The 26,244-nt window shown below is 39.1% G+C and overlaps 1 protein-coding gene across 13 annotated transcripts in view; it reads right to left on the bottom strand.

Annotated features, from left to right (window-relative positions):
• The window catches only part of FGGY (FGGY carbohydrate kinase domain containing), a 432,024-nt gene that overhangs the window by 340,508 nt on the left and 65,272 nt on the right, over nt 1-26,244 (bottom strand). For all 13 annotated transcript variants that reach the window (XM_017544014.2, XM_037744071.1, XM_037744075.1 and 10 more), the window contains one exon: nt 18,100-18,188. In XM_017544014.2, coding sequence (XP_017399503.1) covers nt 18,100-18,188 — 89 coding nt within the window. The remainder of the gene's footprint in view (nt 1-18,099; nt 18,189-26,244) is intronic.

The raw sequence follows: 26,244 nt of genomic DNA, 5'->3' as shown, positions 1-26,244 counted from the left end.
AGAGAAATGCAAATCAAAACTACATTGAGATACCATCTCACGCCAGTTAGAATGGCGATCATTAAAAAATCTGGAGAAAACAGATGCTGGAGAGGATGTGAAGAAATAGGAACACTTTTACACTGTTGGTGGGAGTGTAAATTAGTTCAATCATTGTGGAAGACAGTGTGGCGATTCCTCGAGGACCTAGAAATAGAAATTCCACCCATTACTGGGTATATGCCCAAAGGATTATAAATCGTTCTGCTATAAGGACACGTGCACACATATGTTCATTGCAGCACTGTTTACAATAGCAAAGACTTGGAACCAACCCAAATGCCCATCGATAATAGACTGGACAGGAAAATGTGGCACATATAAACCATGGAATACTATGCAGCCATCAAAAACGATGAGTTTGTGTCCTTTGTAGGGACATGGATGAACCTGGAAACCATCATTCTCAGCAAACTGACGCAAGAACAGAAAATCAAATACCACATGTTTTCACTCATAGGTGGGTGTTGAACAATGAGAACACATGGACACAGGGAGGGGAGCATCACACAGTGGGATCTGTTGGGGGGAAATAGGGGAGGGACAGTGGGGTGTGGGGAGTTGGGGAGAGACAGCATGGGGAGAAATGTCATATATAGGTGATGGGGAGGAAGGCAGTAAATCACACTGTCATGTGGGTACCTATGCATCAATCTTGCATGTTCTTCACATGTACCCCAAAACCCAAAATGTAATAAAAAAAAATCTTTTACTAAAAAAAAGCACTTTGAGGCCAAGACGTTTTCATGTTCAGCTCCATCCACAATCTTGAACATTTGTGATATTTCTTACAAAGCACCCAGACTGAATGGAATGGAAAGTACACATACACACATCAACACCTGAGGGTATATATACTGCACCAGATCACAAGTGTGATCTGAAGTTCTCAGAAATGCAAGGATCCATTCTTAAGAACTGTCTTTTAATCTCTAAAGATACATGCATGGCATAAAGAACACAAAGAAAAAATTCTATTGTATGGAAAGCTCTAATTGGAGAGGATAATAATATCATCGTACATCATGTCAAGAAGGCACAGTAAGTGCTAGGTACTTTATATACAATATTCAATTCTTACCAAGAGCTATTGTCAGCCCTATTACAAATGATAAAACTGTGGCTCTGGGGATCCTAAGTAAGTAACCAAAAAACAAGAATTCAGAGAGTCCGCTTTGCCAATAATCTAACTCTGTTACTATGGGAAAGTTTCTTAACTCCTTTAAACCTTACCTAACTCATCTATAAAATGAGTATAATCATACCTATTTAAGAAAGTTAAAGGAATAAGTGATAAATAATCACTTATATCCTGTGCCTAATATAATGCCTAACACATAAGCTATTATTCAATAAATCGCATCTGTGTTGAGTGTTACTGTTATTGCCCAAGATGACACAACAAGCAAGGGACAAAGAGGGGATTTAAACTCATATTTATTAGACTGATTCTAAAACCAATGCAAACAATAGCATTTATAGAGAAATTACCAAACAACAGCATTTATTGAGGACCATCCCAGCATTACTGTGTCAATGCTTTACACATATTAACACAATCAATCAGCACGGTAACTCTATAAAATAGGAACTATTATCCCCACTGCATAGATGAAAAAACTGAGATACAAAAAGGCCCCATAGTTAATATCTATTGGAAACTCGACATGCTTCCTCTACACCCAATGTTAGGCACTTCCAATAACATATGATTCTAATAAATACCATCACCATAAGCATTGATCCTTCATAATGATATATCCACATTTTGAAGCCACATACATCACTACAAACATGTTTTGGAAAGAGTAGGGATACAGAAAAGGACACTGTTTTAAGTTCTTTGAGAAGACAGGCACTATATAAATAGAAGTTAATATTGGTATTACTATTTTGCAGACATGACCAAGTTACATTAGGAATTTGACAATTTAATCAGCAACTCAGGTTGTAGTATAAACAAATTGGGCTTCTCTCTAGACTTTTTTATTCTGAAAAATTTCAGCATCTGAATTATTTAAAGTATACCCAAAGTGGTCCCCAAAACTGCATATGAACTGATGCTCACAACAAAAAGCCTGCAAAAGGATGTAAGCAGGAAGTCAACATATCCTTTTCTCCCATGGCAAATGGCCTCTGAAAACACTTTTTAAAAATACTTTTACAACCCGGGCATGGTGGCTCATGCCTGTAAACCCAGAACTTTCTAAGACCGAGGCAGGTGAATCATTTGAGGTTAGGAGTTCAAGACCAGCCTGGCCAACATAGTGAAACACCATCTCTACTAAAAATACAAAAATTAGCGTGCGCCTGTAGTCCCAGCTACTCAGGAGGCTGAGGCAGGAGAATTGTTTGAGCCTGGGAGGCAGAGATTTCAGTGAGTTGAGACTGTGACACTGTACTCCAGCCTGGGTGACAGAGTGAGACCCTGTCTGGGAAAAAAAAAAAAAAACTTTTACAGTAAAATGATCATGATCAACAATCATTAGACAAAATTGACTAGCTGGAGAAAAATGCTGCCATGAGTAGCTAAAACATGTGCGACTTGTAATAAAAGGACACAGGATCATCATGTAAGTTGAGGCCCCACAGACTCCACCCATCTACAATCCCACCTCATTAACACTAGAAGCAGCTGCTGGCTTCTCCCAAAACAAGTCCTGGAGGAACAAAATTAGAAGGCCCCCCATCCTTTACATGTGCTCTTGAAAATATCAAGTTCTTGATCTGGATGGGTTTTTCAGACCATTGACAGGTCAGACCTGAGTACATGTTATCTCAAAGGTCAAAGAATTGGCAAAATGGATATGACTACTGTCAAACAGGAATCAGCTCTCTCTGAAGTCTGAGGCTTAGATGAGTGGATTCCAAAGTACTCTCTCTGAGTGAGCAAAGGCAAGGGTAAAAAATAAAAATGCTGCCCTGTGTAAGCTGAGACCTTTTTTAAACTAAAACAGGGTATACTGGCCCTTCCCTTCTATGGGGCACAACCCACCATTAAAATCTTGGTGAAAAGGAACCACCAACCTGTGAAGTGGGGTGGTGCTGGCAAATAGTCACAACGAACACTTCACTGCCTAAGTCCTGCACATGTCCACAAAAAATCCCTCCTCCACATCCTCCTACTTCCAGTAGAGTCCACTAGTATCTGCCTTACCCTCTATTTACTTGTACTTACCTACTTTCTTTCCTCTATGGTTTGTATTATAGTCTTTGGATAAATCTAGCCAAACTTGTTGTGATACCACCAAATACATGAGTTGCTTCTGTGGCTGTTATTATTCAGGAAGTTTCACTATGTTGTTATCTGAACCTGCTCTTTCAGTTGAGTAAATCAGACTAATATTCCACCTCATAAATCAGAAACACAATGCTATGTTCCTTGTTTCAGCAGCCCTGGTAGCCACAGAATGGAATACCAGTGGAACTAAGGAAAGTTCCTACAGACTCAAACATCACAGAAATGCAATAATTTGTCTTTATTAATAGAAGGTCAAATACCATGTATCTCTGACAGTTGCATCAATATTTGTACAGTCCTTGGGTCTTGACTTTCAGCAATGCCCTCTTTCACACAAAAAACTTAAGTCTAAATCCTGACATTGTGAAATCACTTTTAGATACCTTTTTTAAAACAAGCAGATTTAAGACATAATACATTCAAACTGGTGCCTAGTTTTCTCTGCAACTGGACCTCCCAGAATTCTGTTCCTTGGAAAACCAGTCATTTTGGAGTACTGTGGATTCTTTGTTGCTCTGCAAAATCTATAATCCATTTCTTAGAACACTCTCTGGTAAATATGCTAGTGACTAACGCTATCTCTTATAGCTTCCTTCAGTACAGATATAGCTAGCATGGAACTCAGTGCTCATCACATGTCTCCATAAATCCTCGCATCACTAAAAAGTTAGTAATTATCCCCATTTTAAAGATGAGGGAACTGTTGCTCAGAACAATTACTTTCCTACAATCACATAGGTAGAGAGACTGAACTAGGATTCCAACTCCAGTTTGAAGTCCAGTGTTCTTTTTCTCTGCTATTTGTAAACCAACAGTCCAAAGGACCTGAAGCCATTTCTAGGAAGTGTGATAACAACAAATTTTGCTTCCCTACACACTGACTCTGCTACTCCCGCTTTCTCTGTTATCCCTGCATCTCTGGGCTCCTTCTTCACTCACCAGTTAGGGGAGCCCGAGACAGCCAGGCTAAATGGAGGAAGTACTATATTTTTTAAACTTCCTCATCCTGTAAGCTATCAGGGGAAAATAAAAAAGATCGAAAGAAATGAACACTGTCAAGCTACAGACACACCTGAAACCTTCCAAATTTGTCAGAAACCTTGGCAGAATCATTCACTGAAGTTAGAGCTTAGTCCTCACATAAATGTCACAAAAATCAGGGGTATACAAAAGTGAGATACCCAAAAGTATGACTTCTTAAGGAAAGCAAAAAGGGGGGCAAAATTCCAGAGAAAATGGCTGAGTCTTCACCAGTGGTTCTCAAACTTTAGCATCCATCAGATTCTCCTGGAGGATTTGTTAAAACACAGATTATTTGGTCCCACTCCTAAGAGTTTCTAATTCAGCAGGGTGGGAGTGAGGCCACGGAATTTGCATTCCCAACGTATTGCAAGTGATGCTGCTCATGCTGCTGGTCTGAAGGCCACACTTTCAGAACAACTGGCTTAGGGTAATTGTTCGCCTAACGAATGGAACCCTTTACAGTAGAGAAATTGGTCTCTGCTGGATTCCTTTAATAATTAGTTAACAAACAAGTGCTAAGCTAATTAGTGCTAATCAGAGGCAGTGTGCCATTATAGTAAACAGCCTGAATTCTGGAGCCAGACTGCCCGGGTTAAAATCCCAACTCTGCCAATCATTATATGACCACTGGAAAGTTCCTTAGCTTTCTTTATCTGTAGAAAATAAATAATAATTATAATACATATAACATAAGGATATTGGGAAGACTGAGGGGTTAATATACCTAAAATATTTACAATAGTGGTCAGCACATGTTAAGTGTTCTATTAAGTACAAAATACAAGCACTATTATTATTATAATTTCTTCTACCTCTAGAACTGCCAATCCCTGTATTAGGACTTGGGGATAGAGCTGTAAACAGAACATATACAGTCCCTGCACTCATGAAGTTACAATTAGCAAAGAAGATACAACTTAAGTAGGTGTTTCCAAGCATTATATGCTTAAATCAGAAGGCTAAATGCAGGGAAGCATAGAAAATGCTACAAAGCCATTTCAGATTGGAGAGCCATCGGACAATAAAAACACTTCTTAAATTAGAATATACACCAATGGAAAAATACAGCTTTTCTGAAACAAAATATTTTTGCTTTCAAAATATAATGGTATGAAAAAAATATTTCACATAAATCACGTGTCATGTACTCTGCATCAAGGATATAAAGGTGAACAAACTGTATTATCTTCAACCAAAGAGCTCCTAGGCTATTTTAAGAAAAATGTATATCAAGAAGTAATTACCAATGAGAGAAGTTCTAGAAGAACTACAGGAAAAATGAAACAGGAGTATGTAACTGACCAGAAGAGTCTGAACGTCTTCACAAGTAATATCACATTTAAATTGGGTATCAAAGAGTGAATCGCAGTTGATAATCAGAAAAAAGGGCAAATGACATTCTACAGGGTGTGCAAAGTCAAGAAGACATGAATAGGTCTGGCTTGCCCAGAGACTTGGGAGATGTCTGATGTGGCTGGAAGGTTGGTGAGTGATGAGGACCAGCAGGAGATGAGACAGCTTAATCTCAGTGCTGTGGAAATATCACCAGTTTTCTGAATAATATGTATTTGAAGCTGTCTGGATAGAGGTTGAAGATGGTAAGGAAATAAATATGCAAAGTGATAGTCCATGGGATTTTCAATGCAAATCTAAGGTTATCCTTGCACTATATCCTCTGGAAGGTGAACGTTTTAATGGTGGACACTGATATTAAGTTCCATTTACCTGGGTCTTATGCACCAGTAACAAATAATAACAACAGCAGCAGGGGCAGCTGATGTTGACTGAGTCCTCTGCAGGTTGTACTATGAGCTTTATACACATGAACTCTTTCAATCCTGTAACAAGTCCCTGAAATATAAATAAGAAAAAAGTGCAGAAATGGTATGTAACTTGCTCAAGGTCACACAATAAGTCCCAGGGTGGGCATTTTACACCAGAGCTGAAGTTCAACCACTCACCCTTGAGTCTCCTATCCTTCCTCCATGAAAGAAGCTCTCGGATTTTGTAGGGCCTGAAGCTTTTATATAAAGGTTCTTTAAGAAAAGGAACATGATTATGAATATGAGATTAGGTACAATAGTGAATATTTATTTAGAGTAATAAAAAAGTTTAAAAACATATACCTTGAGCTTTGAGGATGCAGGTCCCTTTTATCTGAGATCAGAAATTTATACAGATATGCTTTCTGATTGCATTCCCTCCCCACCTGGAACATTCTACAACTCCCTGTGCAAGTGCAGGGCCCTGAAACCTGGGCTTTGCTGCATTCACTTCATGAGATGCCTATCTCTGCCTCTCCCTTGCCTGACAATCTCTCAAACTTTTCCAAAATACTCTGACAAAGAACAGACCTTAGGGTCAAAGGAAACTGGTCGGTTCGCTATGGGACAAAAAAACGGGGCAGAGATGAATGTAGTGTGAGAAAAACTAGGGTTTTCATCCTTTCTCCTCTGCTAAAAACACAGGCCACCGCAAGTGACCTTGGGGCCATGCACACCTAGGACCAGATCCAGCCTCTCAGCTCCTCAGCAACTGTGTGAACTCGAATGTGTTCTTTGACCTCTGTGAGTCTCTGTCTACTCCTCTGTAAAAAGGAAACACTGTAAGGACCAAATAGGACAATATGCATAATGCCCAGAAATGTGGGCTCTCTTCCTTCTGGGTATGCCTTTCTTGTGCTTTCTCCTTCTTCCCTCTCACCCCACCCCAAGTCTGGAGTAGGTAGGTCCTTTCTCTGTATCCTCACTTATCCTGTGGAGACCTCCATCGTAGAACATCATTCTCTTATTAATGGAGCAAGTATTCCCTGGAGACAAAAATGAAGAGATATGCTACCATCTTCAAAATGTTCATGTGCAATGGACACTCACAGCTCATGGAACCTTGTTCCACCACTAGCCAAGATTCTCCTTAAGAGCTGGAGCCACCCCTTATTCTGATGTAGACCTTCAGAGGCAACAGGCACACAGCTCATGTGCAAAGAACCTAACATAAAAGTCTGCCATGAGTCCATCTCCAGTCTCCCAACTCTCAGCCACTCCCTACACCAGCCTTGCCCTAGCCCACTCACCTAAGTCTCCCAGCCCTCCTCTTGACAGGCTGCAGTGGGGCTGATCACTGTACCCTTTGCACAGCTAGATTAATGAAGTTTGATTGATAGGGCACTGGGCCCATTATTGGCACTCACCTCTAGAACAAAGAAAAATACTGGCCCTTCCAAGGCAAAACAAAGGCAGACTTTTCCCCAAACGGATCCCTTTTCCTTTGTAAGAGACACTACACAGACCTTTGGTCCTCCACTGAACTACATTTAAAATAGCTTTTGTAAAGGACAGACACAGTGGCCATTCTTATATATGTGTGTGCAAGCAGCAAAGAAGTGATTGTAATATGAACAATGTGTACTTCTTCCCACTTCTGACAGAATAGATGACATTGTGTCCTGAGCCTGGGAGGGGGTTGCGAGCTAAAATAAAGAAACCAAACCTAAAGTTTTATTGCATGAAATTCTGATAAAAAGCACTTCGAAGCCTCTTTCTCATCATCAAAAAACCACACTGGGCAAGATCAGAGCTTAACAGCCAACAAAAAAACACATTCAATCCCTGAGATCATTTTCCTGAAATAGAAAACTACATATGTTTCTCAAATTTCACATCAAGCCACTGCAGAGGCCAGACTGCAGGGCTGATTTGGGCCAAAGTAAGTAAGAGAGAAAGGAGAGAGGAGGGGGATGGGGTGGGAAAGGGAGTAAACAGGAGAAAATGAGCCCGTTCTTCCACATCACCACATTTCTCTAGCACAATCTAAACTTACAAACACCCCCTGTTTCACAGAACTTGTAGTTAGGGTTGCTTATCGGGCAGCCTTTACTTTGTCAAATTAAGACACATTGCCTTGGATTAGCTAGACTCCTTAAATTCAAAATGACTTCATGGTTGGCTCAGAGTGCAGTGTCTCCAGGGCCAGCAGCCAGGAACACATCCACTGCAGAGGTCCCTCCTCCCCATACTGACCTACCTGACTTTTCCATGGAGACAGTAGAGCGAAATCCTAAGCAGACAGGCTGTCAATGTTAATTAAAGGTCCAAACACCTCTTTAGAAACTATCTCCAGCTCAATATTTATACAGAACATAAGACTCCTAACAGGCAGAGTTGGGGAGGAGAGGAGGAGGGCGGAAATAGGTTTGAATGGCATTTGGAACCCATTAATTTTTAAAAGACAGGCTGCCACCTTATATAGACGCAGAGAGGTTCAAAATGTAACAAAACCAGGAAGATGAATGAGCTGAAGATTGTTTAGAAAGCCTGGCAAGAGTGCTCAGCTTTTGAAAAGAATAATATCTGGGCAATAATGAGAGCTGACATTTTTTATTGGTGAATGCAGTTTTTGGCACATTTTAACAATACAGGTTGACAATTTTTTGTATTTAACAAAAGGAAAAGCAATCTTCTAAATAGTTTGGGAACAAAGGGCTCCCCGACTGCAATTGCTTAATAATATTTAAGAATTATCGTCAAAGGCCATTCATAATTTACAGAGAGAAGAAAGAAAAATTAAGAAAAATATTAAAAGGAGGTATATCTTCAAAAAAGAAACAAAATACAAGTAGTAAAGGAGAAAAGGGAGGAAAGGAAAGGGTACAGTATTTTAACATTAAATTACAGCACAAAGCATTGAATTCTGAGGTTTGACTTTAACAATCTCCTTTAAAAGGAAGGAGTTTTAAAGGAGAATCCAAAAGGAGACTTTGGTCAACACCATTATATCTTACAGACTCAGAACTTTGGGCCTGGGCAGTACTTAATGAATTACCTAATCTAAGCACCACATTTTGCAGATGAGAAAAGTCTGACATGCGTGCCAGGGACCCCAAGTCACCTGGTTAGATCAGACACAAGTCTTCCAAGCTCCAAGCCACACCGCTTCTATATCTTGTGATGTAGGTCCTGAAAACCGCCAAGCCTTCAGATCTCTAGTACCACAGATTCCAAGACTGAATACCGACACCTTTAACCAGATTAACTAATCTGAATCTCTACCAAGGTTCTTCAGGCTACCAAGAATCACATAAATATAACATATTCAAAAAGTATGAAGTTCACAAAAAAGCCCACTGACAGAGTTAGCCGCCTTGGGTAAGAAATGGATTTAAGAGTCCATGAAGACTGAGATGCCCAATCTAACCTGAGGAAGGCCTTCTTGGGTCAGGAAAAGGATCCCTGAGCAAGCCATGATCCAGGAATGTTCTCCTTAAAATACTCCACACACTTGCTTCACCCTCAGAACGGGACCCTTCTGAGTTTTGGTTCTGTTTCCTGAAAAATGAGATCTAACTCTTTAGCATCCTCACAGTTCCAAAACATTTTCAACAGAGAATATACTATCATATCTGTTTGTAAATGAGGAATCAAATTCAGAGAGAGTTCTACTTTATCATATTGAAAGAGCAAATGAAATTAAATTCCAAAAGTGATTCAAGGTCTCAGAGAAAATTGTTCAGTAAAGGAAAAGCTATATTGCTGCTCAGTTGCAAAATGACAGTCATGCTAAAGATCATCTTCCAGCCACACAAAAGCCATGTCTAGACGTACACAGCAGAGAACTGGGGGAAAAAACTTTATAGAAATGGAGCAGATTCAGACTAGTGGTTCTCAGTGAGGGGCGCACACCATAATCACCGAGGTCACACAGTTTTACCCTTTCCCCCAAAGGACAAAGAGAGCGATTCTCAACCTTTTCTATCCAGATTTGCTTTACTAATGAAAAGAGAAAGAAGCTACCTCAACCCTCCTCAGACTTTGTCTCAGTGTAGCAGAGGGAGGGACAGTCAGTGATGTGACAGGTGAGTACAAGTGCGGGGCACAGTCCCTAAGAACCTGTGCCTTAACTCATGCTTCTCATAATGTTAGCACCTCCTGCTCCCTACTTCCCCCACAGCCCCCAGCCCCACTGACCCAGCAGGCTTCATCCTCTCTCGCCCTTCCTGGATTTTAAGCCTCTGAACTCAGGCTGGGCTGGCCTGAAGTCTCCTGGGCACCTACCCAGAAAAGAATAGGCCCTTATGTGTTTTAGTTACTGTTATTTTAAAATTCCTATTATTTCTACTATCATTAGTGAAGTGATATGAATATTTATTCTGTAGAGTGAAAACACTCTTCCTTCCCAAAAATAAGGGTAAAGAAAATCTAATATTTACCGGTTATTTCTCAGCACTATTAAATATGCTAAAAAAATAAGCTGGTGAGAGAGGATGACTGAATCCTTCCTAGAACTTAGAAGAGCTGTTTTAAATACCATTGTTCTGAGAAATCATCCTTCAACACAACCATAAAATAATGCAAATCAAAGAGATTTGGCATCAAGCATCTCAGAAATAACTGTGCTTCTACCCCTCACTCTCAGACATCTTTATTTTTTAATTTCATAACACTCCCTGGGGAATCCTTGCTTAAAAAAGTTACTTCTAAGATGATATAAAGTCAATCAATTTTACTTTCATTCCACAGATTTCTAATACTAAAAAAAGTCAACCACAATAAGAGATTACTTTATGTATACTACAATGGGTATAATTTTTTTAAAGATGGAGAGAGAAGTAAGAGGATTTTTTTTAAATTCTCACCAAAATTGAAAAAAAATTGAAATCTCAATATAAACATTGGCAACTGACAAAAATAGATCATTGAAATATATAATACTAATTGTCACAATTAGTAATTGACAATGACATACATAAATAAGTGGTTGATAACCATAAGAAAAATTAATTGCATTCAATAACCAAAAATGCAAATTAAAATAAGATCCCATTTCAAGCCCAAAATCTCGGCAAAACTGATGCTGATATAGGATAGAATACAGATGTCAAAAACATTTTCAGATATTTATTAATACGAAAAATACAATAACATATTAAGTAAAAAATAAATCGTACAAAGCATATTTCCAATTTTTTTAAAAAAAGAAAAATCAGTAGAATAAGAGATTAAATAATGGTACTGTATTTGACATCCTATAAATTGTAGTTAGAAAATGACTACAGATCAATAACCCAACATAATCATCTCCTGGCAGATTAGTAAAAACCCAAGATGAATAACAATAATATCCCTTATAAACTCAAAATGCAGAGAATGATACAAATCAGAAAAATAATAATTATTTTAAAGGGACTTCAGTTTCTAAAAGCCATAAATTCATCTCTTTAAAGGAAAAGGTAGAATATTTACTAACAACCCACACAGCATTGTACATTATAAGGGAAAGGTGAGGAAATGTAAAATTAATAAACAATATGTAAATTTAATAAAAAGAAATAGAAGGAAAAATAAACCTGAGATTCTAGAAATTCAACACTGTTTTCCCATATGCCACAGAAATGTCTCAGAAATTCTAACATTTAACCTCTAAACCAAACTTACAGTGTCCCTTCTTTGTACATAAGAAGGCTGGTAAACCATTTATTTTAGTTGAAAGCCATAAAAAAAAGGTGAACTGAGAAAAGACAAATCTCCCATAAAGAATAATTCAAAGTAATATATGTAGATACTACAGCCTCAAGAAAATGAAGCATAACTGTTCCCCACTCCTTATGTGTGGGTTGTGCATAGTGACTTCCTTCCAAGAAGTACAATGATGGGGGTGGAAGAGTAAATTTATAGAGGAGAAACCTAATAAACAATATCTCAGCCAAGTGATCAAGTTGAACATCAATAGTGATAAGTTGTGCTGGGAGTGCATATCATTGATATGATGAGAAAAGTATTTTATCTCTGTGATCTTTCTCCCAAAAACAAACTACCCAGGTCTCACCATGAGAAAAACATCAGACAAATTTCAATAGAGGCACATCCTACAACATACATGACCAATACTCTTCAGAACTGTCAAGGGCATCAAAAAGAAAGACTCAGAAACTATCACAGCCAAGAGGATCCTGAGAAGTCATGACTATAGTAAAAAGGCCACCAGGTAAAAACTAAAAAAATTAGAATAAGGTATGAAATTTAATTAATGATGGTATATTAATATCAGTCCATTAATTATGACAAATGTATCATATTAATATGTTAATGGGAAAAACTGGACATCAGCTATGTGGGAATTCTTTAGTGTCTTTACAACTTTTCTATAAACCTAAAACTATTTTAAAATTAAAGTTTTATTCAAAATTATAACTAAATTTAATAGGACATACTTTTAAATAATTTATATTGTCTACCATTAATAACCTAGGATTAATTTCTCTCAAACCCTCAATGCTTCCCTTGAACAGCAGTAAAGTTTTTATCTGTTCACTCAGTTAATCTTGATCAAACTCTGTCTTTGCTTTGGCCACTAGGAAGCTTGAAAACAAATTTATTAGTAATTATTAATTCTCTAAAGGTTCCCTAAAGCCCTTAGCTTCAGCTCGGTTATCCTATCATTCTTTTCACTCCATTCTGATTTTTTTCTATTTTTTATCACTTTTTTTTTAGATTATCAGTCACCTCAAACCTCTTTAGAGGGAGAATTTATACATATATATTTCTGACTATAAAAAATTTCTACCATTCAAATGAATGACTTCCCATTCCTCATATCATTAAAATTGTAGACAGTATCCACTTAATAGAATGAATGTGGCAAATTACTAAAGCATTCTGCTTCAGTTCTTGAATTGTAAAGTGCTAATGATACCACCTGCTGTAAGGATGGTCATGAGGACTAACAGTTAACATTTGCTAAATATGCCTACCACAGATAAAGGGAAGGCACTCAATAAATGATAATTACCATTATCATTATTAACAAAAATAGCAATAATTATTTTCATTAATATAAGAAAAAGAATGAAACTGAATTACAAAGTAATCATGGGCCAAACGGTGATTTTCTCAGTGACCCAGATAAACAAAAGTAGCTGCCATACTGTGAAGGATAAGAACAATAAAAGGGGGAATGGGGGAAAAACACATGAAAGAGAGGAGAGGAAAACAGAGACGGAAGAGAGAAAGGGGAGGTGTTCTTATATACTGTCATTGCCAAAAACAAGTTTGAAAGCTTTAACACAAGGTGAAATCCAATTGCTTGTTAGTCTTGACTCTACTAGAATAATAAAAATATATTTTTAAAAAAGACCCTCCAGCCTTTTTGGCACTCATTTTCCCCAAAACCTCCCAAAATAATCACATGTAAGAGCCAAATAAATACCACATCTCAACCTCTCCTTGGCCCAGAGGATGCCAAATTGGTGTTTTATTACCCAAAGTTTTTTTTGAAGTGGGCACTTTTAAATTCAGACCCTCGTCTTCCTTATTCTAGAAGAGGGAACAGGCAATGTGGATTTTTCATTAAAAGAACTCTTTATTGTGTAAATACTATGTGCTACATGTTTTACCCAAAGAACCTCTCTTTTAATAACCTTGAGTGGGCTTATGGGTGAGGAAATAAGGTTCAGGAAGGTAAATAATTTGCTCCAGGTTCTTGCAGACAGCACATGATGGAGACACTGAAACCAGGTCAGTCTGAACACAAGGATTTCCCTCTTTCCACTATACTTAATGTAAAGACTCATTGCCAAAACTGATACAGAAAAGGAACTAAATGAAATAGTTAATACCTTTAAAAAGCTTTCTCAGCATTGTGTTAGAAGCTTTCTCTACAATAACCCCATGGAACAGGTGTTGTCATTATTTCCATCTACAATCCAGAAAGCTCAGAGGGGTTCCTTGTTTTACCTTAATACACAAGTGGAAATAGAGAAGGGAGAAATATTGAGTAAATTAGAGAGAGAAAGACAGATGCAAGCTGTAAGTGGGCCAGAGGAAAGGGCAACCACCTTTGCTAGAGAAACCTGTTACCCAGGGTCCACAGACTTTGCTCTCTGAAAGAGAGGGAAATGGGAAGGGAGGTCTCTGAAGGTGCTCACAACTATGCCGTGGGTGCGGGAAGGAGATGATTAATTTATACTAATGAAAACAGAATGAGTCATGAGTGTCATGGCCAATAAAAATGGAAGGGATGACTAGGCAATAAATCATTTCCAGGATTAAACTTTCTGCTTCCTCAAGGTTTGAGATTGTCAAAGGCAAGGGATAGAAGCCCCCAAGCATGTTCTGATAAGTTAACAAGAAACCCTCCACTTTGTGAACTGAAAAGTATCTGAGACAGATCTCAATCAATTTGGAAAGTTTATTTTGCAAGGTTTAGTATGCACCCAGGACACAGCCTCAAGAGGTCCTGATGACAAGTGCTCAAGGTGGTAGGGGCACACCTTGCTTTTATGCATGTTAGGGAGACATGAGACATCAATCAATACATGTAAGGTTAATACTGATTTGATGTGGAAGGGTAGAACAACTCAAAGCAGGAGCTTCCAGGTCATAGGTAGATTTAAAATTTTTCTGATTGGCAAATGGTTGAAAGAGTTATATTATCTATAGAAAAGAATGTCTGGGTTAAGGAGTTGTGGAGACCAAGGTTTTATTATGCAGATGAAGTCTCCACTTAGCAGGCTTCAGAGAGAACAGATTGTAAACATTTCTTATCAGATTTAAGGTCTATGTTGATGTTTGCTTGTTGGCTTTTCCTGAATTCCAAAAGAGAGGACTGACCCTCACCCTTCCCATCATTGCCTGAACTAGTTTTTCAGGTTAACTTTGAAATGCCCTTAGCTAAGAGAAGGGGTCCATTCAGATGGCAGGGGGCTTAGAATTTTGTTTTTGGTTTACAACTTTTAAATTCAAAAAAACTCATTAGGCCTTTAAAACACTTCTAATCTCTCACTCAGAACCACATACTACCTTCATGTATATTCTGTAAGGCAGTGTTGTCCAAAGTTACCTGATCATACAACTACCTGGGCACTTGTTAACATACAGATTCCCACATCTCCCATGGAGATTCTCATTCATTAGGCTGAAAACTAGAAGACCCGGGGATATGTGTTTTGAACAAATCATTCAGGTAAATTCATATAATCCAGCTAATTTGGAAAAAAAAATCTTTAATAGGATTCTCACAAGAAATTTGCAAGATAGACATCACAATCCCTATGCTATAGACAAAAAGAGTGATACTCAAAGAAGGAAAAAGACTTGCCCAAGGTCACACAACTAGTGTGGCAGAATCAAAGCTGGTAAGTTATATTGTGAGTCCACCATGTGTATGCAGGCCACCACACTTAACTCTATCTGAACCATAGCTAGCTTCAAAAAGCCCGCTCCTTGGTGCCTGAATATGGTATCAGATACCAGGAAATGGGACACAGAATACCCAGGGCCATCAGAAAGAATCAGGGAGGCAAAGTGCTGAACATAACATCAAAGAAAAAGAGAAGGAAAGTCAGGTTTTCCTCCATCTCTAGTTCCAGCTTTGAGTCCTCTAGGTTTGCAGGCCACTGGGGTATTGCCCATACACATGACAACTAGCACTGCTTGACTAACAAGACCATTTGGCTAAAACGATTGAAATATTTCTTTCATGGCTGTACAATGATAGAAAAAAAACCTAGAGAAATATTCTTTCAGAAATAACTTTGAACAATTAACATCACATCACACCGAAAGGGGAATGCTCAAGATGACATCTTCACCTACACACTGCACTCCCCACTGGTGATAACTGTAACAGTGACTAATTACACCTTCCAGGGTATAGTGGAGACAACTCCTCCAGGGGCCTCTTGCCAGAGATGGCATGTACCTCAGGTTTGCAGAGGCCATTTTTACATGCACATGGATTTCTCTGCCCCAGGACCTTTGGCTAACGATTGTTTCACTGCAAGGAGGTTGGGAGGAGCTGACATTAAGAATGACATGCTTGTGAAATGTTCTCTGTTATCTCCCTGCTGGAAGCCCCTGCTACTTATTTATCACACCCTATCAACTCACTACAAAAGAGAATGAGATAGGAGAAATGGTACTATTTCTGGCTTTCCTTGAGTTCAAACAAGAAGGAAAGGGGGTAGATTTGGCCCCTCACTGAATGAGCTGATTTTAAGTTGCAACACCTGCCTCCTTAATGTCTAGCGATTTACCTTTCCTCTGGGAAATGATTCCCTTCCTCACAGGTTTGTTCAATCCAGATTCTAAATCTTATTCAAGATGAGAAGACCTGCCCTGACCTTATGCATCTCCTTGAATCTGAGGTCATCGCGACAAGAGGCTTGTCATACTTAGAGATTTCATGTCCAACTTGTCTATATATCTCCACACATACATTCACTCCATTAATTATAGTAGCCACAATTTCATACTCAATGAGTATTTTATGCAAGTTTCTGTTATGTAGCATATGCTCTATTTTTAACGTTCATAATTTACTGAAAAATAGTTGTTGACTTCAACATACATAGTATGGAATGAGTTACATTTACATAAAAAGCAAAGAAATACATAACACACCCATCCAGTTAAATCAGCTCCCTTGAAAAAAGTATCTCCTGGTTAATATTGGAGGCCAAAATACATGTACACATGCACATACACATACACACACACACACACACACACACATGCACGCACACACACGAGTTATACATCTCACAATGACATTCCAGTCAATAACAGACTGCACATATGACAGTGGTCCCATAAGATATTAATGGAGCTGAAAAATACCTATCACCTAGTGACATCTTGATGATCCTGACCCTGTGTAGGCCTTGGATAATGTGTGTGTTTGTATCTAAGTTTTTAACAAAAAAGTTTAAAAAGTGAAAAAAAAATTAATAGAAAAAAGCTTATTGAAGGATATAAAGAAAATATTTTTGTATTTCTTTATATAAGAATATTTCTTATATAAAAATATTTTCTTTATATAAGAATATAAAGAAAATTTTGTGTTTGTGTTTTAAGTGTTACTACAAGAGTCAAAAAGTTTAAAAGATTATAAAGTAAAAAAATGCTATAGTAAGCAAAAGATAATTACCCAATAAAATAAATTTATTTGGTAATTGTCTTTTGCTTACCATACCTACACGTACAGTGTTTACAAAGTCTATAGAAGTGTACAATATTATCCTCAGCCACTACATTCAATCACCACTCACTCACTCACTGACTCACCCAGAGCAACTTCTAGTCCTGCAAGCTTCATTCATTGTAAGTGCCCTATATACGTATACGATTTTTTTTAAATCTTTTACATTGTATTTTTATTATATCTCTTCTGTTTAGATACACAAATAAGTATCATTGTGCACAATGGCCTACAGTATTCCGTATAGTACCATGTTGTGCAGGTTTGTAGCTGAGCATACCATATAGTCTAGATGTGTAGTAGAATACACAATCTAGGTTTGTGAAAGTACGATGTTTGCAATAATAATGAAATCGCCTAACAACACATTTCTCCGAAGGTATCCCTGTCATTAAGAAATGCATGACTCTGTGCGTGTGTGTGTGTGTGTGTGTGTGTGTGTGTGAGAGAGAGAGAGAGAGAGAGTGTGTGTGTGTGTGTGTGTGTGTGTGTGTGTGGTGTATTTTTTTCTTTTATTCATCATGTAAAAAGCACCTTTGGAAAAACCCACATTTCAGACTGGATTTTTCGCATCTCCTTCAAATGTGACCAATTTTAATGAACGGTCTTCACCTTGGATACTCACATTCCAGGGCTCTTAGGAACAACAATGTTTGAGCATGTGCGGTAGAGGTGGAAGATAGATTCAAGATGTTTCAAGTATGCAAAATCACATGCAGATGTACCAACAGTATACCCAGTCAAAGACAGTTAAAAAAGCAATATATACACAGACATCCAAGAATGGAAGAACGCAAATACAATCCAACTTGTAATTAACATACCGTGCTGTGACACCTGTTGCCTTCCATGATAAGAAGTCTGGGAGATCAAAGAAATGTCCCGCCTTATCCCAGCAAGTCTCTCTCAAGTTCTGCCAAATTAAATATATATTAGAATCAATTATGGGGTTTTTGTACCCCTCTCCTCTTTCAATAATGTTTCAAATTTTTCAAAACAAAAGCATAGCCAACAATTCCCATTAAAACATCTGTTCAGGAGTTTGGTGGGGGGAGGAATGATATAAAAGCAGTATTTATACAAGAAAGGAAAGCTGACAATTCTTGATCCTTCCAAAAATGACCATAATTTCCCTTAAAACCCATTTCACCAACCTGGAGAGACAGAAATTCTGTTTTAATACATTTTCACACTGCTGATAAAGACACACCCAAGACTGGGTAATTTAAAAAGAAAAAGTGGTTTAATTGATTCATAGTTCCACGTGGCCGGGAAGGCCTCACAATCACGGCAGCAGACAAGAGAGAGAAATGGGAGCCAAGCGAAAGGGGAAAGCTCTTATAAAACCATCAGATCTCATGAGACTTATTCACTACCACGAGAACAGTGTGGGGGAAACCACCCACATGATTCAATTATCTCTCACCGGGTCCTTCCCACAACATGAGGGAATTATGGGAGCTACAATTCAAGATGAAATTTGGGTGGGGACACAGCCAAGCCATATTGAAAGTATACACTGTAAGGTATGCAATCCATCTTTCCAGTGAATGGTGACATGATACAATTTAAGACATATAATAAGATTTCAACACTGAGCAGATATAAGCTGGAAAGATGCTATACTCAGAAATTGCCCAATGAAACTAAATCCGCCCTGCCATATAAAATTCTCCATATGCCAACTGTTTCCAAAGTCAATAGAAAAAAAGATGGTCTCTACCCTCAAAGAACTTCCAGTCTAAGTCAAAGAGAATGGCCACATAATCAAGCCACTGTACATTTTAAAGACTTGGTTCTCTATATTGCCAAATGGCCAGATTTTGTTCTTACTGCTGGGCATTTTCTTTCCTTTGCTGCTTCTGCATAAAACATTCATCCCTCACCCACCACCCTGTGCCCTTCCAGGATCCACATCATCTGCCTTCCACATTTGGTGAACCCTGCCCACCACCATTCCTTGGGGAGGGTTTCCAGGATCTCCTGCTCAAGTTTAGGTCTAGTTGTCATACAACCCCTAGCACCCCCACAATTATTTGTGTAATGTTGATTAGGTTTGGCTGTGGCTCCACTCAAATCTCATCTTAAATTGTAGTTCCCATAATCCCCATGTGTCAGAGGAGAGACCCTATAGGAAGAATTCAATTATGGGGGTGGTTTCCTCCATGCTGTTCTCATGATAGTGAGTAAGTTCTCACAAGATCTGAGGCTTTTATAAGGGGCCTCCCCTGCCTTCACTCTGCACTTCTCTCTCCTGCCACCCAAATGAAGAAGGGTGTGTTTGCTTCTCCTTCTGCCATGATTGTAAGTTTTCCGAGGCCTCCCCAGCCTTGCTGAACTGTGAGTCAATTAAATCTCTTTCCTTTATAAATTACCCAGTCTCTGGTATGTTTTTATTAGCAGCATGAGATCAGACTAATACAAATGTCTTTCTTTCTTGACAGACTGACTATAAGCTCTGTGAGGTCAAGGATCTTATCAGTCATGTTCACCATGATACTGGATGATTGTCACCCCTCCTCCACCCCAACTGAAAGGACCCTCAGCTGCCAAGTAGGAACTACGTAAGTCTCATCCCCTTACTACAAGCACTTGGTTGGACCAGGTTTAGACATGTGACCTAGATGTGCCAACCAGATTTCTTCTCCCAAGAACTTAGAATCAGGACAAATATGGAACCCTTTTACTTCTGCCTGTGAATGGAACTGGAGGTAAGATAAACTTGGAAAGCATGAAATGGCCATTTTCTGCCAAGCAACTGAAGAGGTAGAGTGTCAAAAACAGAATAGTAAAGAAGACAGAAGCACTAGCAAGAAAGGTTTCCTATCATCCAGACAAATTTCCATGTCCTGGTTTCTATTACTCCCTCTCCAAAAAGCTATAAGTAAAAGGAATTATAAGCATAGGAGTATCTCTGGGAACCTAAGGGCAACAATGCAGAAGTTCCAAAAGAGGCATATTTCAGTAACTGCTGCAGGGTGACACAAAGTAGGCACTCAATAAATATTTGTTGAATTACTAGACAAACTGCTCAGCTTCACCTTCCAATTCCTCTTATGTGAAGAGTGCTTCAGTTTATAAAGGGCTTCCATGTGTATTATCTCCTTAGAGCAACACAAAAGTTCTGGCTGTTATTATATCTATTTTGTAAACAACTGGCCTTTATCGGAATTCTGTGAGCTCTTCCTACATAGTGCTTCCCTAACTCTACTATATAAACACCAACATCTATTTACAGCAGATAAACAGTACTATCCTAAGTGCTGGCCCTACCAAAACAATATCAAGAGTTCAGATGTAAAAGGCAAAGTATCATGCTAATTCTCTGTTACTGTTGTTTAAACTTTCTAAACATCTAGGTGAAAGCTTGTATCTAGAAAGTGACCTGTTCTAAACTTTTCTTTGAATGCCCATACTAAGATGTTAATGTTAAACAAAGCAAAACTTAAAGATACTAAATATTCCTAACACAGCTATGAACTAGTAGTATCTCTAAGTATCTCTACATACTAGCTAAAGAGCCACAATCAGAAAATGGTAGCCTTTGAAACTCTGTGATTCAAACTACCAGAATGCCTTTTGGATAGTCCCTGAAATCTACTTCCATATGTCTTGTGGTTTCAGCAATCAGTAGCCAGGGAGAGGAGAAAAACCAGCCTCTTTCTAAAGGTTCCAGAAATCAAAGGCCAATGACCAGATATGAAACGCCAGATCACCGCAGCAACAACCAGTGCTTCAAGTGGAAGCACAACAATCTTCTTAAACTCAGGGAATAATAACTACTTCTTTTAGATCTTGTGTGTGGTCATTAAAGACATTACATAACAACAGTTTTTAGCCTGTAGCCACACAGACAGCCACTGTGGGACAAGGGAATCCAAGCAGAATGTCACAAAGAATTTCAAGCCTTTTGCCAAAAAGAGACACTGAGAATAGGAGGAGAAAGGAGTCCAGGCATTCTTTCTTTCTGAGACCATACCAACATTCACCGATCAAAGCCAGATTCCAGCCCAGCTCCTCTCTAAGGAGATAACACATGTGGAAGCCCTCTATAAGCTCTGAAGCACTCTTCACATTAGAAGAATCTGAAGGTGAAGCTGAACTGTCTAGCAATTCAACAAATATTTATAGAAATAACATGTTGTGGGAAGTATGAGGTACTCTTAAGGATGCACATGGTCTCGAGGAGAAGCTAGCAGTATACACTGCTTTCTCTATAAAAGGGAAGTCTGGAGATATGCCAGCAAAGAGAAGTAAAGTAAGGGTTTGGATGACAGGAAATGTTTCCAGAAGCCTGGTGGCGTGATCTCGGCTCACTGCAGCCTCTACCTCCTCAGTTCAAGTGATTCTCCTGCCTCAGCCTCCCAAGTAGCTGGGACTATAGGCATGCGCCACCACACCCAGCTAATTTTTTTGTATTTTTAGTAAAGGTGGGAGTTTCACTATGTTGGTCAGGCTGGTCTCAAACTCCTGACCTCGTGATCCGCCCACCTTGGCCTCCCAAAGTGCTGGGATTACAGGCTGAGCCACCACACCCAGCCCCATGCAGATTTTTATATTAGGCTACCTTATTCACAAGTGCTTTGTCATCAAATGCCATATTGGCCAAGAGCACATTACCCCCACAGATGAATTTTTAGTCTACTTCTGCAGGAAAATCTCTCTGTCCCTCCTTCTCTCCAGTCCACACAATCCCATCCAAAGGCCTCAATCTTAGTGAATTAATTCTATACTTGTAACCACTGGGCCTACATTAGGACATAGTGATTATCCTCTAAATCCTCCACAGTTTACAACAGTGTCCTCATTTAATCTTCAGATGGTTCACAGGTGTGTAGGTAATACACAATACTCGCATACTAAGGAACTAGGGGTCAGACCACAAGGACTTAGCCCAAAGTCACAGGGCTTCCCTCTCTAAAGTAAGTGATCTTTCCTTCTGCGATGCCACAGTTACCACCCTGAACCTCCCAGTCCAATCAGAGGTGTGGGTTTGGACCTTTTGGAAATGTCATAATGGAAGTTATTGCCACTCTTCACAGAAGAAAAGACAAACAAAAGCCCTTCTAAGCACATTTCTGTACAATTTCAATCCTGGACAACAAGCATAACTTCTACATACTTATCATCTCCCATGCAACTTTCATCTCCAACTTTCTAAGGATTAGAGAGTGCAAGGGCAGGCCCTCAACACACACCAATTTCACAAGTATCTCATTAGGTGATAGTCTAATAGAGTGCAAACTAGGAGCTCTCTGGACTGAATGAGCCAAGCCTTTCTATCCTCCAGTTACCAAGCAACTAACAAAAACTAGTCTTTTCAAGAAAAAAGAAATCCGCAGTGATTTGGGGTATATGACTTGGCACAAAAGACTTCTGCATTCCACAACAATCCTTTGAGTTAAGCAATCCCTCAGCTTAAAGCAACCAAAGAGAACAGCTTTTGTAAAAAAAGAAAAAATCATCTATTACTTCATCAAACCACAGCATTTCTTGGGAGGAGGCTACTACTCACAGCTCACACAGCTGCGGGTCTAAGCAAAGGGTGGAGGTAGGGCAGTACGTCCAAGATTCGAGGCTGCAGCCGCCCTGCCAGCCTCAGGACAGAGAGGAGTAGCTTTTACCCTTTCTCTCCCACTCAAGGGAAGCTGTGAAGTTTCTGCTGCTTCTAGACACCGAGGGAACTCGTGAGGGAAATGAGGCAGCTTCTGCCATGACACTAGGGTCAAGGGGCAACATGAGAAGATAGGCATGACCAGTTAAAAAGGATTATCCAAGTAATTTGCTATTTAATTGCTAAGGGATTCCATCTGGGCTATCTGCTGTGAGCAGTAAATAAAAGGGAGGGAACAGAGCTCCCTAATTCCCCACCCAATAAATAGTCCTGCCTGCACATTCCAAGTACTCATGCTGTTGTTTTCCAGCACAAATACCCAAGAAAGAGCAAGATCTTATCCTTACCCTATGTTCAAGACTCCAAATTAGGGCACAGGCTGATAGCCCAGAGAGGAAAGATGTTTCAGGAAGAAACATAATCTTCAATGTCATTCTTAAAAAACTATGGCGCTGGAAGCATGTAGTAGATCATAAACCCCAGCCAGAAACTTCTCAGAATGAATAAAACAATTGTGTGTTTCAAACTCCCATGCACAGACAGAACACCAGATAGACAGATAAGCTGAGAGGTTTGCACTACTAGAGGCATCTTCCTAAAAACAAAGTTTCCCATTCCATTCCTTTGTTAAAGATGGTTCAGTATCTCCTCATGGCCTAGAATCCCATTTTAACTCTGTGACCTAGCCCTCAGGACACTTAACCTGCCTCCAACTTGGCCGTGATCATTATTATGATGACTTTCTGGGCTCATCTAACACCCTCCATTCTGTTCTCACCTCTTTTACTTTCCCAAATACATTACACTCTTTCATATTTCCAGGTCTATGTTTCAGCTGGTATCTCTACTTGAATTGACTTTCCCATCTTCTCACTTTATCAAACCTCTGTCCTTGATTCAAATCCAGCTCAGATGTCACCTTTTCTGTGAATTTCTCCATGACATGCTGTATCTTAAATGTTCATTCATATACCTAAATCCACCTTGAAATGACAAACTTCTAAAGGGCAAGAGCCAAGTCTAGCTCATGAAAAAAAAAATGCAGAGTTTCATTCAGATATAAGAAAATCTAAAGCCAGGTCCTTTCAAGAGAAAGATGTGCACAAAGGAATAGATAGGTAATAAGATGATATATGACAATAATGTAAGGAGCTCGATACCAAGGTTTGGTGAGTCAGCTCCATACCGTTATCATAATACTTTGTGTGTGGCCATATATCTGCCTCTGAGTAATCACAGACAGGGCTCAGAGGAGGGAAAGGGCTTGGGACCTGGGGAGGCTAGAAAAGGCTTCCAGGGAGAGATGCAAGCAGAGGCCTACAGGTCAAGTGGAAAAAATATTTATGTCGCTGCCGAGAAAAACCCAAGAAACAAAAATCTGAATAGACAAGACACATTACTCCCATTAGAGGAGAATTTGTTTAACGGTAACATCATGCAATTTATTTGTAAAATGAAATAATTCTATTGTATAATTTATTTAATTTTCAAAAACTGGATTTATATGCATGCCTTTCCCCCACTTCTCCCCGGAGGCCTTTCCTCTTGTACAAAAAGAAAAAATCTACACTAGTGTTGACTTCCTAACCATAAAATATGTTATCATTTTAATGAAAACTGATGATATTCAGCAAAGCTGACTTTCCCAGGAGTGTGACACCACTGTAAGTATGAGGAAAACAAGGCTGCGGTAGGTGGGGTCTATAAGAACTTTGGAGTCTGGCAGACCTGATTCTGATTACCGTCCTCACCACTTAACAGCTGTGTAGCTTTAGGCAAATTAATTTATCTAAGCCCCAGTTTCCTCAAATGCCACATTCCTAGCATCTTCCTCCAAGGATGTTGTGAGGATTAAGTAAAATAATATAAAGTGCCAGTTAAGTCAATAAGATTTACTCTACTGCTACAGAGCGTCATAGTTTTCAAAGCACTTTGACATGCATGATCTCATCTGGCCAGTATAATTTTTTAAGAAAGGGAAGGCAAGAATCAGAAAACTATGCTTTCAGATTTTGAACCTAAAGCCTAGGAAGGGACCATGATTATCCCCAGGTCCCACACAACGGGTAAATGGAAAGTCAGACCAAAATTTTGATCGCTAATGCCCAGCCCAATGTTTGAGTTCAGTCATCTGCCTCTGTAAAACATGATATAATGCAGAAATGCATTTTTTATTTGAGGAAATGAGAGATGCCACAGTGACCTGGATCATGCAATGCCTTGTAGGCGGTACTAACTATGGGAGAGAGGTAGGCAGTCCTAATAGGAAGAGAAGGCTTTGGAAAGGGTGAATAGTTCTTGGAGCAGAAATGAAAGAAAGTCAAAGACTGGGACAAAGGGAGAGATGAGGAAGTCTTCCTCAATATCTCACTCTCCTGGACCTTCTCATGCCCTTCTCATCAGTGCTTTTCTGTCGCCTTCATGGGCTCCTTTTCTTTAGCTGCTCTTTAAATGTTGATGCTCCCCAGGGATCTTGCCTCATGCAAAGGTTACCAAATGTTCTTCTCACTGTCCCCATGCTCTCTGAGAAATCTCAATCACTCCTGTATTTCTAACCAACTACACGCTGAATAACATGCCAAATCTCAAACTCCAATTCAAACTCTCCTCTGAGATGTCTCCTGGATGTCCTACTGCACTTCCAACTCAACATATCCAAGACAGAATCTGTTATCTTCCACCAAGTGTGTTCCTCCTCCTTGATTTCCTATGTCAGTTAATCCAGTTACCAAAGGAGTCATCTTCGACTTCTCTCATTCCTCACATTCAATCCCCATTCTAATTTCAACTCCCAATTAATTCACAAAGAGTTGCCCACCTTATCACCCTGTATTAGTCAAAGTTCTCCAGAGAAACAGAAGCAATAGTGTGTATATGTCTCTGTGTATACACATTTAGGACTCAACTCTGGTGTTTCCTACTCCATGAAATCACCCATGACTTCCCTATGCTGACTTAGATGCTCTTATGCTATGCCCCTGTAATACTCTGTGAATATCCCTATCACTGCATTTCCCATCATCTGTTCATTTGTCTGTCTCTCTTGCTAGACTGAAAGCTCCTCAAAGGCAAGAACTATGTTTTTTATTAAATATCTCTACTCCTAGGATACAACGTTGTGTCTGATCTATAGATGATGAGTAATGTTAACTAATGAATAAATAAATGAATGAATGAGCAGACATGTATAAGCCAAATAAAAGTCTGCAGAAATAAAAGTAAGGAATGAATGGATAAATGAATGAGGTTGTGAATAAGAACTGTCCCAGTTTCTCTTTTTTCATTCAAGCTAATGGCTTTTCTCAGTCTGTTTTAGGAGCAGAGACATATTCTAGGCAAGCCAGACTGCCAGGAA

The sequence above is a fragment of the Cebus imitator genome, unplaced genomic scaffold (genome assembly GCF_001604975.1).
Source record: "Cebus imitator isolate Cc_AM_T3 unplaced genomic scaffold, Cebus_imitator-1.0 Scaffold163, whole genome shotgun sequence".
NCBI lineage: Eukaryota > Metazoa > Chordata > Mammalia > Primates > Cebidae > Cebus > Cebus imitator.
This window is presented reverse-complemented; position numbering and strand designations above follow the sequence as displayed.